This window comes from Martes martes, assembly GCF_963455335.1.
Source record: "Martes martes genome assembly, chromosome: 13".
Lineage (NCBI taxonomy): Eukaryota > Metazoa > Chordata > Mammalia > Carnivora > Mustelidae > Martes > Martes martes.
The window spans coordinates 27,472,062-27,488,043 of NC_137901.1; the positions used below are offsets into that span (position 1 = coordinate 27,472,062).

At 47.9% G+C, this 15,982-nt stretch overlaps 1 protein-coding gene across 1 annotated transcript in view; it reads left to right on the forward strand.

The window, feature by feature from the left end:
• The first annotated feature begins 211 nt into the window (after positions 1-211).
• PSTPIP2 (proline-serine-threonine phosphatase interacting protein 2) overlaps positions 212-15,982 on the forward strand; it is a 71,228-nt gene continuing 55,457 nt past the window's right edge. The window contains exon 1 of the mRNA XM_080822014.1: positions 212-610. Within this exon, the coding sequence (XP_080678140.1) occupies positions 578-610 (33 nt within the window). The 5' untranslated portion in view covers positions 212-577. The remainder of the gene's footprint in view (positions 611-15,982) is intronic.

The following is a 15,982-nucleotide window of genomic DNA, read 5'->3' on the forward strand; positions in this document are numbered from 1 at the left end:
CCTAAAGTCAAGGGCTAATAGTATCAGTGACCTTTCCTTGACTTTTACACGAAAACCTGGCCAGGGGCTGATCTGTAGCGAATGCGTCTGGGGTAGTACGCAGGCCTGGCTGAAACGTCCGCTGGTATGGTCAGTCTTCAAGCTTTGCGGAGCTGACACCTGGTCCACGCGACCTCTGAACAGGCTGAGCCTGGATTTCTCCGCCAGGATTTCGGTCGGGGGAGGAGGGAGCACGTCGGCGGGAAAGGAGTCAAATTCGGGAAGTCGGCAGGCCCAGTTTCTTGCAATCCTTGAAGGCTTCCTGAACGAGGGGGCAATTCCAGGGTCACAAAGGTCGTGGGGCTTTCCGTGGGCGTGGGCGTGGGGCTGGGCGTCGGCGCTGGACTCCAGAACTGCCGTCCGGGAGGAGCTGTGCGCCCTGGGCGGGCGCTATCGGGCGTGGTTTAGGACCTGGGGCGGCCTCCGGGCGGCCGGGCGACTCCCTAGTCCGGCTGCGGGACAGCGGACTGCCACAGTCGGGTCACCCGGCGCCTGCCAGCAGCTCCGCTCGGCTCGCCCCCAGCGACGCGCGCCGGCCATGACGGGCGCACTGTTCAAGGCTAACTTCTGGGTAAGTCGGCGCCGCCCGGGGACCTGTCCGCGGCCGTGTGCCCTCTCTGCCGGGCCCCCAGCCCGCCGCGCGCCCCTGAGCCCCCGGGGTCAGGTCCCCGGGTCCCCTCCTCCTGGGCCCCAGCGGCGCGGGGCCCCTATCTCCCGGCCGAGGATCCCGAGGTTCCCAGGCGTGCAGCGGACGGTCCGGGGAGAGCCGCCGATGTCCCCGAGGCTGCGCCAGGCGCGGATCTGGGGGACCTGGGTGAGCCTCGCCAGCTGACAGCGGCGGCACCCTCCACCCGCACTCCGGGGACTGTCTTCTCCAGGTCCGCGGACGCGAACGGTCTGTCCCAGCCCCGTTCGCGCCCGCTTTTCCCCTGGAGACCAAGAGGGTCTTCCCTGCAAGCTTCGCCGGTTTCTGGAGTCCGCTCCGCAGCTCTTTGTCCCGGCGCAGAGCTGCTGGCGGCATCCAGCGTCCGCCCGCCCCAGTCCTCTTCCCCTAGTCCTGTTGCCCCTCAAAAGTCTGTATCCCCTCATTCGGAGCAACCGCCCTCATCCCTTTAAGGCAGGAGCAGGAAGTCAGCACACCTCAAAGTCTCTTATCTGGGACCCTCCTGGCTTGCATTTGGCTTCACAGCTGCCTGGCCCAACCCCAGCCCCAAAGTGCTTGGAGAAGCCTGGTGCTGTGGCCTCACTGACCAGGTTCAGATCCTGCCCTGGGAGGCCGTTTCCTGACGTTTTTGAGGCTATGCCCACCTGTAGGTGCCACTACAGGCATTGTCATAGTGGGAAAAATTAATGCAGAGACCTGCCTTCCCCCTGCCTCAAAGTGTGACACCCATTTTCAGATATCAGCCCAAATGTCACCTCTTCAGGGAAGCCTTTCCTGATTGTGCCCAGCAGACTCTATTGCTTGCTCACGTGCCACACGTTCTGTTCCTTCCTAACATTTGTCAGTTTGTGGTTTTGAACTGGGGGACTGTAAGCCCACCACTGCCCCCCATCAAGCTGGGGGAAGATGGACGCTCAGCGAAGAGTTGTTGACTGAGCAAGTGTGTCTGTAAAGCCGAAGGGCCAGAGACAGGGTGAGACCAGGACCCTCCGGCCTCAGAGGGCTCCCAGCCACTGACACCAGCTTGCAGGAGTGGGTAGGGGTGGGTGGGGGGCATGCAGAAAGGAAGTCTGGGTTTGGAGTTAGAGGCGAAGGTCAGCGGGGAGAGAACTTTCTGTTTATACTCCTTTTCCCCGCTGGCCTTATACTTTCAGAAGGTATCTGAGATCCTGAGAGAGATTTTGCAAAGATGTCTTTCATTTCTAATTTCCCGTAACACTTTCTATCAAATAATAGCTGACTTTACTGTGCACAGCCTGTGACTAACACCATTCTTTTTTTTTTTTTTTAAAGATTTATTTTTAGGGGCGCCTGAGTGGCTCAGTCAGTTAAGCATCTGCCTTCGACTCAGGTCATGACCCCAAGGTCCTGGGATCGAGTTCCACATCAGGCTCCTTGCTCAGTAGGGAGCCTGCTTCTCCCTCTGCCTGCCGATCCCCCTGCTTGTGCTCTTTCTCCCTCTGACAAATAAATTACATCTTTTAATAAAAAAGATCTATTTTTTAACATTTATTCGAGGGGGAGAGAGAGAGAGAGGGGAAGAAAGAGAGAGGTGCTCCGGTGGGGAGAGGAAGAGGGAAAGACCCTCCAGCAGACTCCACGCTGAGCTGGGAGCCGACTGGGGAGTTCAGTCTCAAGGCCGGGAGGTCATGACCTGAGCCTAAATCAAGAGTCAGATGCTTAACCAACCGACTGAGCCAACTGACTGCCCAGCTAACACCATTTTAAAGGTTTTACACATGCTCCTCGTTTAAGCCTCACAACTACCCTAAAAGGTAGCTGGCTTACCATCATCTTACAGATGAGGTAACGGTGTGGCAGAGAGGTTAAGCAACACTGCCGAGCTGCTGGGACTGGTAAACAGTGGAGCAGGACTCTGCGTGGACCAAGGGCTCCGTGAATGTCTTGGTGAGGTGGCGCTCAGCTGGATGGTCCCAGCATTGCGGTCTGCACGGCTCCTTCGGTATTGCCAGAGATAGGTGGTGGGTCACCATTTGACCCTTCGTGTGAATATCTCTCTCCTGCAACTGCAGTCAGGAGCTCCCAGAGGGCAGGCACTGGGTGTCACCATCAGTGTAGCCCCCAGTGCTGCCGCAGTGCCTTGCATATGAATGCTCAGGAATCAGGCAAATGGGACAGTTGTCCGGGCTTGGGGACAGAGGGGCAGAAAGGAACGTGCTGGCGACCTCAGCAGCATCTGTGAGGCCTCCACCCACTCAGGGGGTAGGCGAGGCCAGGCTGTGGTTAGCACAGAGTGGAATCACTTGCATGTTTCAAGGTCAAGAAGGTTGTGATTGGATATGGTAGAAAACTTTGGAAACACAAGTGGGTATCAGTTGACTGGATTTATTAAATATTTATGAAATACATTTTCTGTGTAAGGATTTCTTTTTTTTATGATTTTATTCATTTGAGAGAGAGAGAGAGCATGAGCAGGGGGAGTGGGAGAGGGAGAAGCAGACTTCTCACCTAGCGGGGAGCCCAGATCGGAACTGGATCCCAGGACCCTGAGATCATGACCTGAGCCGAAGTCAAACGCATAACTGACTGAGCCGCCCAAGCGCCCTATATGAGGATTTCTAATTGAGGCGGCATTTGCAGACATAAGGGTTACCACCTTGGTTAGAAGGTGTATTCCCATGAGGAGGCAAGGTAGGGAGGGCAGGCTTTGGTCTCAAGTTTGTGGAGGAGGAAGGGGCAGGGGTAAGGAGAGTCCTGCAGAGGCCAAGGAAACTGGGCTGGGAGTAGGAGTCTGTTCCCGCGTGGAGGCCGTAGGGAGAGGAAAGGAGGAGATCAGGGAGGACTAGCCAAGGGCGGAGGAGGTCAAAGCCACAGGGCAAGGCAACCAGTTGAAGGTGAGCACTAGAGAGGAGAGGAGGGCTCAGAGGAGGCTCCCTCTAATGTGGAGAATGAGGTAAGGGCCGCAGAAATTAGGAAGTCAGGAGGAGGAACTTGTTTGTGGGGAGAGAGGGAGGAGGAGGAGGAAGAGGCAGAGGCAGTATTAACAGTAGCTAACCACAGGTGTAGCCGTGGTGAGGAGCAAGACCGGCAGCATTCTGAAGCCCCCAGCCCAGCCCTTGCCCCCCCAGCCCCATGCCGGGATTGGTGGTCTGGGAAGGCCGCGGGAAGGAGAGAATATAGAGAACTGTGTGAAGTGTGAAAAGGCGTCAGTTACCAGTGGGGGCTCCGAGGTTCACTGGCCAGGTTTGAATCCCGGTTGTGCTCCTTAGGGTGACTGTGTCGGGTGGCTGGTTACTTCAACCTCCCTCTTCCCACCCCACCACCAAGCCTCAGTCCTTCTTCCTCACTTCCATAAAAATGGGACATTAACCGCGTCTTCTCCCTCAGTGCCAGGCACGGGCACAGGTGAACACCTGTGTTGTCAGCTACTATTACCATCAGCACAGAGGTGACAATTAGAGGCAGTGGGTGACAGTCCCTCAAAGAGAAAGAATGAAAAGATGTGAGGTCCCCAGGAAAGGCCTCCTGAAGGATACCTTTGTGAACGCAGGAGGAGAGAGGGGACAGACAAATAAAGGTGGTGATAGGGGTACAAGCAGGAAGGGGCCGGCACACGCCCAAGAGAGGAATGTTCCATGGAAGTGGAAAAGCCCTTGGCCAAATTAGGTAGATGCTCCAGAAAAGGCATGAGTCAGCACATTCTTCTTTTTTTTTTTTTTAAAGATTCTATTTATTTATTTGACAGACAGAGATCACAAGTAGGCAGAGAGACAGGCAGAGAGAGAAAGGGAAGCAGGCTGCCTGTTGAGCAGAGAGCCTGATGTGGGGCTCAATCCCAGGACCCTGAGATCATGACAGAGGCTTAACCTACTGAGCCACCCAGGCACCCTGAGTCAGCACATTCTTTATACATACTCTTACTCAAATGCCCCATGGAAATATTTATTTATGTATATATATATTTTTTTATTTTTTAAAGATATTTTTATTTATTTATTTGACAGAGAGAGAGAGAGAACAAGGGAAGGAGGAGCAGAGGGAGAAGCAGGCTCCCCACTGAGCAGGGAGCCTGATGCGGGGCTCCACCCCAGGACCCTGAGATCCTGACCTGACCCCAAGGCAGACACTTAACTCACTGAGCCACCAGGCGCCCTGGAAATACTTATTTAAAGAAAACTTTCCATGGATCTGTTTGAGAGGGGAGAGTCAGTGTTCCTTAGAACCGGGACGAGTTTCCCTGAGTGGGCCTGATGGGAAGCGCGGGTGTGTGGCTTCTTTCCCACCCTTCCCTGCGCACGCCGGGTTTGGGGCTGCGTGGTAAGGTGCTGCTGTGTAATTTAGCATGTGAACATTGGTGCTACCTTGTCAGAATAGGACAGTGACCATGGCTGTGGTTTCCTGCACTCTAGGGATGCAGCTAGGACACAGTAGGACACCTGCCAGTCTTTGGTGTGATCAGACAATGTTTTTCAGATGTGGACATGCACAGGTAATGGAGAGCCTGTTTCCGAAGAGGTAGCTGACCTCCAGCACCCCAGGAGATTCTCACGCTCCTCACTAGGATGTGAGGCCCAGCCTGTCCGTATGCTTTGTCTAGATCCTTATTTTAACAAGGGCTTCCTGATTCTCAAGGATCTTGGTCTAGACCAGCTTCCTAGTCTCTGTCCTGTCCCTCCCCTGCCCCCTCCTGTACCCACAGTAGGTGGGGCCTCTCTGTTCTGCCAGTGGAGTGACCAGGGGAAGTCTCCGGGGTGTCTGACCTTGCTCAGTGCCCTGCTGTGCACCCAGGGCTGTCCCTCTACTCCATGTCTTTGGTTAGTGTGGAATCTTGTCATTCTGGAGCCTTATCAGAACGAAGCAGGTGCCATATTGGGCTTTGCTAGATGACTTTTTTTTGTAGAGTGACTTACAGCTGTATGGGAAGCTGCTTTTTTTTTTTTTTCTCTTAAACAAACAGAAGAAAGCATGTTATCACATAGACCCTTCATGCTGACTCCATGTGCTAGTTTATACAATGTTTAGGCAGCGCTTTAAGTCTTTAGTACTCTCTCTTGGAAACTGGTCCCTAGAAGCACATCACAGTGCTATTTTGTATTGTTTTGCCATGTGGCCAGAGGCAAGGTAAAATTATTGACAGTCACTCTTCTTCAATTTGTTCTTCCTAGAGCAGCCCGTGGGACCTATTTTTAAAATGATTATCAAAATCCTTTTTTCTTGTTTTATTTTCTTACAAATTTAATGAGAGGCATGGGACCTATCCTTAAGAAAAATTTAAAAATTCCTGCTCTTCTCAACATCATTATACAGAAACTCATACTCTCCTGGTAGTTACCACCACTTAAAAAAATAATACGATTATATTGCCTTTTCTTGATACAATAGTTTTAAAATTATCTATTGACCTACTGCTCTAGTTGAGGATTTAGCTCTTTCATCTTTTCAACAATTAAAAAAAAGATTTTATTTATTCAGGGGCACCTGGGTGGCTCAGTCGGTTAAGCGTCTGCCTTCGGCTCAGGTCATGATGCCAGAGTCCTGGGATGGAGCCCCCTGCTCAGCGGGGAGTCTGCTTCTCTCTCTGCCCATCCTCTGCTTGTGCTTACCCTCTCTTTCTCTCAAATTAAAAAAAAATATTTTATTTATTTGAGAGAGAGAGAGAGTGAGAAAGAGAGAGAGAGCACAGGCTAAGGGAAAGGCAGAGGGAGAAGCAGACTTCCTGCCAAGCAGGAAGCCCTACCCGGACCCTGGGATCATGACCTGAACCGAAGGCAGAGGCTTAACCGACTGAGCCATCCAAGCGCCCCAATATGAAGTATTTTTAGTACCTCATTCAGTTTCAATGCCGTGAACCTTACAACCTCCCAACAATGGCTTCATCACTTGCTTCAGAGTCACGGGCTATTTCCCGAACAGTATGTGTGTGAGCAAAGCAGGAAAATCAGACTTCTCAAAGACACAGTAGACTGGTGGCTGTCTGTTTAAACCTACTTTCTGGGATTAGCTCTACTTTACATTGCATTTTGGGCTGAAGATTAGCCAAGGGTCGGTAAGAGGTTTCAGAATATCTGGTAGAGGTTTTTTCTTCATGAGAACAGGAGAGTTTTTCCCCAGCGGGCCCTAATACCCCTGTCTTAAACTCTTTGTACTACTTGTATGTGTAACGAGGCTCAGGACAGCCCAGGGCTATCTTAAGGCCCAGTGCACAAATCCGTAATATTCATTGTTTTCTATCTTTGGGAACTATTACCTAGCCTCAAACTCACTGTTCAAATATGGCTGTTTCATTAGCCTTGACCAGGTCACATGGGATTGTAATAATAGATCAGAAACCAGTTGAAGACTTTTTTCTTTTTTTTAAACAAATGATCACAGCTAACTATTTTTGAAAGTAAAACAAAAGAGTATTCTTAGATATTTAAATGCTCTATTTATCCACTATTCTTTCTTAAAAAAAAAAGGCTGTAATGATCGTAAATATTTTTTTTCACAGATGACTCTTCATTCTTTATACATATTACTGTTTGTGAGGGTGGATTAAGGTTTCAAGCACTTTCATAAACCCTCGAGGATGATACTAAAATTTCCACCTGCCTCAATGACATCACCATTTTTACAACTATATTTTAGCAGTGAGAGAAAAAAAAAAAAAGAACATGAAAAGTTGTAATGGGGGGCGCCTGGGTGGCTCAGTGGGTTAAGCCTCTGCCTTCGGCTCAGGTCATGATCTCAGGGTCCTGGGATCGAGCCCCGCATCAGGGTCTCTGCTAGGCGGGGAGCCTGCTTCTCCCTCTCTCTCTGCCTGCCTCTCTGCCTACTTGTGATCTCTCTCTCTGTCAAATAGATAAATAAAATCTTAAAAAAAAAAAGAAGTTGTAATGGCAGCAGAAGGGTGGCCCCTGCCTCACACCCACAAAGTTCACAAAATGAACCACATTCACACAAAACTACTTGCTACACTCCAGAGGGCTTGGGGAGGTGAGTGGGGTGATGTGCCTTTGACCCCACCTCTGGGACTTTGTATTGATTTCTGCTTCTGCTTCTAGATCTTGGTTAGGAGACTTTCTGAAAGTCCATTGCATGTTTCTAGCAGTATACTTATCACTCTGGTTTTTTTTTTTTTTTTAAAGATTTTATTTATTTATTTGACAGGCAGAGATCACAAGTAGGCAGAGAGGCAGGCAGAGAAAGAGGAGGAAGCAGGCTCCCTGTTGAGCAGAGAGCCCGACGCGGGGCTCAATCCCAGGACCCTGGGATCATGACCTGAGCCGAAGGCAGAGGCTTTAACCCACTGAGCCACCCAGGCGCCCCTACTCTGTTTTTGTTTTTTTTTTAAGATTTTTTTTTTTAATTTATTCATTTGACAGAGAGAGAGATCACAAGTAGGCAGAGAGGCAGGCAGAGAGAGAGGAGGAAGCAGGCTCCCTGCTGAGCAGAGAGCCCGATGTGGGGCTCGATCCCAGGATCCTGAGATCATGACCTGAGCCGAAGGCAGAGGCTTTAACCCACTGAACCACCCAGGCGCCCCTGGTTTTTTTTTTTTTTAAACAGATTTTTAAAAAAGATTTTATTTATTTATTTGAGAGAGAGAGAATGAGGGACAGCGAGCACGAGAGGGGGAGGGTCAGAGGGAGAAGCTGACTCCCCGCTGAGCCCTGGGACTCCACGGTCATGACCTGAGCCGAAGGTGACACTTAACCTACTAAGCCACCCAGGAGCCCATAAGTACCTCAGATAAATGGAATCGTACAGTATTTGCCTTTTTATGACTGACTTATTTCACTTAGCATAACTTAGTCCTCAAGGTTTATCCATGTTGTAACATATTTCAGAATCTCCTAATTTTGAAGGCAGAATAATATTCTGTTATGTGTATGGAGCATATGTTGCTTATCTTTGCATCTGTAGACAGATACCTGGGTTTCTTCCACATTTTAGCACTTGGGAATAATGCTGGCATGAACACAGGTTTACAAATATTTCTTCAAGACTGGGGGACCTGGGGGCGCCCGAATGGCTCAGTCTTTAAGTGTCTGCCTTCAGCTCAGGTCATGATTCCACAGTCCTGGGATGGAGCCCCATATCAGGCTCCCTGCTCTGCAGGAAGCCTGCTTCTTCCTCTCACATTCCCCCTGCTTGTGTTCCCTCTCCCCCCCGTGTCTCTCTTTGTCAAATAAATAAATAAATAAAAATCTTAAAAAAAAAAAAAAACAAAAAAAAGTCTAGGAAACCTGGGTGACTCAGTTAAGCGACCGACACTTCATTTCTGCTCAAGTCATGAGGTCATGATCTCAAGGTCGTGAAATCAAGCCTGGTGTCGTGCTCCACACCGAGCACAGAGTCTGCTTGAGATTCTCTCCGTCTCTCTCTTGTCCCCTCTCCCTGCTGATGCTCACATGCTCTCTCTCAAATAAATAAATAAAACCTTTAAAAAATATATTTTTTCAAGATCCTGCTTTCAGTTCTTTTGGGAATGTGCTCAGAAGTTTAATTGCTAGATCATATGGTAACTCTATTTTTAATTTTTTGAGGAGCTGCCGTATATTGCTGCCAGTGGCTGTGTTCCTGCCGGCAATGTAGAAGGGTTCCAGTTTCTCCACATTCTCATCAACACTTTGCTGCTTTCTAGTTTTTTTGTTTGTTTCTTTGTTTGTTTTAGTAATAACCATCCTAAGGGTACCAAATGGTATTGTAGTTTCATTTTGTATTTCCCTAGTGGTTAGTGAAATTGAACATCTTTTCCTTTGCTTGTTGGCCATTCATGTATATTTAGAGAAATGTCTATTCAAGTCCTCTGCTCACTTTTGAATCAGATTGTTTATTTTTTTGCTGTTAAGAGTTGTATCTATATATTCTGGCTATGAACCTTTTATGAGATATCTAATTTGCAACTATTTTCTCCCATTCCGCGGTTGCTTTTTTACTTTGCTGTTAGTGTCTTTTGACACACACAATTTTTAAGTATTCATGAAGTTCAGTTTGTCTGTTTTCCCTTTTGTTATCTGTGCTCTTGGTGTCATATCCAAGAAGTCATTGCCAAATCCGGTGTTGTGAAGTTTTTGCCCTATGTTTTCTCCTAAGAGTTTTATTGTTTTAGGTCTTACAGTTAGGTCCTTGGTCCATATTGAGTTAATTTTTGTATTTGGTGTTAAGGAAGTGTCCAACTTCATTCTTTTGCATGTGGATATCCAGTTTTCCCAGCACCATTTGTTGAAAAGACTGTCCTTTTCCCTTTGAATGGTCCGGGCACCCTTGTCAAAAGTCATTTGTGAAAAAAAAAAAAGTCATTTGTGTATGCAACAGTTTATTTCTGGGCTTTCCATTCTATCCCATGGTCCGTCTTTATGCCAGTACTGCACTGTTTTGATTACTGTGGTTCTGTAGTAAGTTTTGAATTCAAGAAGTGTGAGTCCCCTAGTTTTGTTATTGGTTTTCAAGATGGTGTTAGCTATTCAGGGTCCTTTGAGATTCCATATGAATTTTATTTATTTATTTTTATTTTTTTAAATTTTTAAAAAATGTTTTATTTATTTATTTGACAGACAGAGATTACAAGCAGGCAGAGAGGCAGGCAGAGAGAGAGGAGGAAGCAGGCTCCCTGCTGAGCAGAAAGCCCGATGTGGGGCTCGATCCCAGGACCCTGAGATCATGACCTGAGCCGAAGACAGAGGCTTTAACCCACTGAGCCACCCAGGCACCCCCATATGAATTTTAGGCTGAGTTTTTTCTATTTCTGCAAATTATTCATCTTTATCAGAGACTCTTTTAAAAAAATGCTCCCGCATTCCAGGTATTTTTAAAAATCCTCTTCCTGCCCGTCCTCCTCTGGAGACCCCCTTTTTGGAGCCCTCTGTCCTCTGTTTCAGTCAGGCCTGCTGTACAGCTGTCACTCTGGGCTTCCCTTCAGTGCCCTCTTGAGTTGGAGCCACTGTTTTCAAGAGCCTAGTCACTTAGAGAGCTCTCAAAAACATATATGAGTTTGCATCCTTCCCCTGCTCGAATTCCTCTAGTAGCCTCTCGTGGCACTCGGAGCCTAAAAGTCTGACCATGGCTTACACGGCTCTGCCAGACCCAGCCCAGCCTGCCTCTCTGCTCTGATCACCTGCCTTCCCCTGCTTACCTACTCTAGTGTGGCCCTCGTAGGTCAGTTACCAAATGATGATTACGGTTTCTAACGAGCCAGTTCACTCAACACCACTTGACCGTTCCTATGGCATCCTGCATCCATAAGACAATCCATAATACTGTACTTACCTCTGTAGTGTCTAATTCCCATGACTGTAAGCCCCATGAGGTGGTCTGACTTGTTCACACCTAGGATGGTGCCTGACTTGTAGCAGACACTTATCAAATATCGGAGTGAGCAAATGAACAAAGAAAGTGAGCAGTGAGAGATATACGTGGCAGAGAACAGAGGCTACTCATCCAAGCCAGTGAAGTGCTCTGTCTTCACATTCCCGTTAGGGGGAAGTGTCCTTCTGGGCTTCTGCAGAGCCTGTTCTACTGTGACCGGCTGGTCATCTTGTGCTTGGGAGAGTGATCTCGTCAAGGATGGGCTCTGGCCCTGCTGGGAGCCGCATGTCCAGGGAGAGGCACAGGACCCACATACAGAGCGGGGTCCACACTCTGGTGCTGACCACCTGATCAGAGTCCCTGTGACCAGGAGAGAAAACCCAGCACTGGTTAGAGAGAGGAGCGTTCTTCCCAAGTTATCATGCCATCTCAGGCCGCTCAACTCAGTAACAATGTTCAAAGTCTTCAATAGCAGTACTTTATAGCATCTGTGGGTCACAGAGAGACATGAGACATCTTACTTTTTCAAGACTCTTCTCTACTCAATGAGATGAATCTTACATGGTATTTAAAAGTAATGGTTTTTAATATTAACATAACAAAGTTAAGGAAATTAAAAATATATTGTTAGTAATTTGGTACTTCTCCCAATTTTTTCCCTCCACACGTAATTGTGACCCTAGTGTATGTACTATTTTGTATTCTACTGTTTCTATATAATAAATAAAATATAAATATGATAGTAAAGTATATGTTATCTATTGCTGTCTACTTTTCCTAATAATCATTTAAAAAATACTATAAGTGATGTAAGCCTCTTGCTGTTTGACATTTATATAATTTCCAAAGTTTTCTATAATAAATAATGTCATGCTGTACATCTTCATTCATTTAGGGCATTTAAAAATTGGCTTCTTTAAATACCTGTTTCTGGAGACTCAGGAAGGAATTTGTCAGTGCCCAGCTGTTTTACTATGTTTCTTTGATGAGATCACTCTCTCTCTTTCCATGGTGATGACATCATACCTTTTCCACGCTGCTTAGACCTCCACTTCCTTCCCATACGTTTACTCTGCTTTGATGATCTTGCTTCCTGCTCCATTAGGAAGCCCCACACCAGTGATACCTGGGTGGCTCAGATGGTTAAGTGTCTGCCTTCGGCTCAGGTCATGATCCCAAAGTTCTGGGATCGAGTTCCGCATCGGGCTCACTACTCAGTGGGGAGCCTGCTTCTCCCTCTGCCTGCCGCTCCTCCTGCTTGTGCTTTCTCTCTCTCTAGCTCTCTGACAAATAAATAAAATAAAATCTTAAAAGAAAAAGCCAGACAGCAGCTGGTGAAAGCTCATTTACCTTCAGTCTAAATAAGATTGGACTTGGTCATAAGTAACAGAAAACCCAAAACAACAGTGGCCTCGACAGGGATAGTGTTTATTACTACCTCACATATATGGAGTCCCCAGCCGGTCATTCCAGAGCTGGCATGGTCACCGATGTGTCAGGACCCACACTCTTGCCCGCTTGGTCCAGCGGTACCTGGTTCAGTGCCAGGTACATAATGGCTTTGATGTAGGCAGGCCCAATCCGACAATCCAGAGAGGGTCACTGGCTTTGAGCAGGATAGAAATGACACACAAGGGGCGCCTGGCTGGCTCTGTCAGAAGGGCAGGCAACACTTGATCTCAGGGTTGAGGCTTCGAGCCCCATGTTGTGTGTAGAGATTACTAAATAAATAAATAAATAAATAAAAACTTTAGAAAAACGAAATAAAAAGAAATCAAACACGAGCCAGGAGGAAGTGAAAGCAGAGTTCGTTGAATAGCGTAAGTGGTGGCGTATCGCAGATGGAACGTCTGGGAGACTCAGACAGGGAAGGCGAGGGAGTCTCTCTCTTGCTTGGGGTCAGGGGTTTACACTGGGAAGGGGTCCAGGGTGTGTGTTCCTTCAGGAATCCAGGGAAGGGTCTAGCTTCAAGGCGATGTCAGGTGAATAAGAGGTGTTATTTCACCTTCAGGTGGGGTATTGATATCAGCACCGGCCGAGGTTTGTTTTGAGTCTAGTGTCCACCAACATGTTGGGGATTCGGTTCTTTTTAGATGTTATCGGGGTTTGGAGGCTCTGAGAATGATTCAGTCTCCTGCCTCGCTCTTGGAGTGGAGACAGAGCTCCTTGATTCAGATGCAAGGTGAAATACAGAGTGTGAGTGAACGGCACCTAGCAGAGAAACAGCAAAGAGGGAACCTTTCTAAAAATGGGGCTCCCCAGTTTCCCTAGCTCAGATTCGCAGGCCTGTGTGTTGAATGACTGAGAAAAGCATTCATTTAAAAACTTTTGGCATATGTATACAGGGATTTCCTAGAAGGCAGACGTAGTCTCAGTGTTCCCAGCGCTATCCGAAGGGACCGGTTTCATACATCCGATATAGCAGGTGTGGTTTCTTCGCGGCCCATTAAATAAGCAAAACCCGGCGCCTCATTAAACTTACATTTGTGTTTTTATCACCAGGGAGAGCGAACATTTGTTTATTTTCTTGTTCTGTTTCCTCTTTTACACATGGTTTTGTTTCTTTCCATGTGCTACTTATGAATCCACGTGAGTCTGAAGAAAGGGTAAGGATATTCTTTGCCATTTACTACAAATATTTGGATGCACGTTCTTGTATCTGCATATGGACGTACACATACATGTGTTGTGTATGTAATTTGCATGTTCTAGCATCCAGTAAATACAGCGAATGGTAGGGATGGGCAGTCCTCAGGCCCTCGAGCTTCTGTGTTGGGCGTTCCTGGGTTGCACTCCCAGCTCTGCTCCCTTTAAGCTGAGGGATGTACCCTTGTTCAAATTACTCCACTTAGTGTCCTCATCTGTGAAATGATTAATTATACTTAAAATATGTGTGCATCTGGGGCGTCTGGGTGGCTCAGTTGGTTAAGCGACTGCCTTCGGCTCGGGTCATGGTCCTGGAGTCCCGGGATCGAGTCCCACATCGGGCTCCCTGCTTGACAGGGAGTCTGCTTTCCCGTTGACTTCTCTCCTCTCATGCTCTCTTTCTCGCTCTCAAATAATAGATAAATAAAATCTTAAAAAAAAATGTGTATGCATCTTGCAGACACCGTATACAGTCTAGTGTGTTGAGCTAATCTTTTGTGATTACATCTATTACACACCAATTTTACACACTTCTCCTGGTGACTTCCAAAGTCAGGAGAAGAATGAGCCCTGCCCTCAGTGGGCCTGTGCTCTCGTTGAGGGGCAAACATATATCTATGACCCTGATTGGAAATAGGCTGGCCTACTCAGGCTTTGCTCAGGCTAATGGGTGTAGGTTAGCAGGGGAGGATTATGGGGCCCTCCCAGCTGAGTAGTGGGTGCCGTGGGGCACCAGTCCCTAAAAAGTGCTAAGATAGCATTGGGCATGCGATAAAATGGGGAAATCTGTTTCCAGAATGCCTCAAGGGAGGGTGAGGCTTGGCAGGAGGCTGGAAGGAATACTTGAATAAGGTGCTTAGGGGACGGGACTCAGACTCCACGTCTACCTGCAGGTCCTGTCTTGAGTGAGAAGAGTATTAATAGTCTGGTCCCCTTGGAGGGGCCGGAGCCTGGTTTTGGGCTTAGTTGTGTTGGGTGAGGGATACAAGCCGAAACACTGGGGTCTTTTCCTCACCACAGTCAAATGAGCTCTCTCCTCTCCGCTCTCGTCCTGCAGTGCTGATTTGATTCTACTCCAGTGTGAACTGAAGTGACACGTTATAAAGGGCCACAGATGTTAGAAAACTCTAGTACTATTGTTCTTTACTACTCCAAGCCTTGGTTGCCCTGCCTCTTGGAATCTGCTCTGAGGATATATTCCTTTTTATCAAATACAGACACTAAGCTTTCTCCCTTCCGAGACAGTCAGGTCCTGAACAAGGGGTCTGAAAAGACCTTAGCTCTCTAGAAGAAAAAGTATTTCCTTAGGCCTTTGTTGGCTCTTTTGCTAACGGCCGGATCTGGAGATCTGGACAGTTGACCAGTCCTGTGGGTTGTCCCCAGTTCCAGCCTTCGTTGTCCACCTGTCCTGTGTTCGCCATCTCCTGACCTGTTTCATCAGGATTCCCATGGCGTTCCCGCCAGAGGAGTTGTTGGCTTTGATTCTGACCAGCCATTACTCAGGGTCACTGTCTTGGCCAGCAGGTTACTCCCTGGCTGACCCCTGCTGGTATGGCCCTTTTCCTGGACAACATAGGTGGAGAGTCTGTATACGAGAGACTGTGGTGTTCCTCCCAGGGGTCAAAAGAAGCCAACATGATGCCAGTCAAGGCACCTGCCATTGAGCCACGTGGCTCCTTCTGCAGAAACTAACCTGCAAGGCCACAGGGCCCAAGGGTTCAGCAAGCTAGAACCTGTCTGCTCTCCGGGGCAAAGAAATGAGTCCTGTGGACGGGGTTTCAAATGGGGAACCCGGAAGCCTGGGAAGACCAGGGGGTCGAAGAGAGGCTGAGAGTACAAGACTACAGCTATTCAGATGGAATTGTGGTTGGCTTGGGTGAGAACAGGAAGTGGGGACGGAGAGGCCACCAGTTAAGGGCAGCCGCAGTCCTCCCACCCATGGCTATGTATCACTTGCGATCCACACCCCACTTTGCTTCGGTCGAAGTGGGGGACTTGCCCAAAGCCACCCAGCTAACCACTCTGGGCTTGAGCTTCCTGTTTTGCAGGGAGGACAGTACTATCTGGCCAGCCTAGAACTAGGACCATGCTGTGTTTCAGATGATAAAATAGAGTAGAGCTGTGTTAAAGAGTTGCAGCAGTCAGTAATACACTTGTATGCCAGTACTGTAGTGGTTTTTGTGCAGCTCAGTTAATTTTTAAAACTGAGATAATGACCGAAAAAGGCGAGTGGAAGTAACTTTAAAAAATAAAAGGAATTGTTGGAATAAGTGAAATGTAGTCCCTAATCCCTAAAAATTGGCATTTAAAAAAAGCAGCAGGAAAAATATTTATAATATATTAAGTTCAAAAAAACTTTACTACCAATTTGTAAAATAAGAC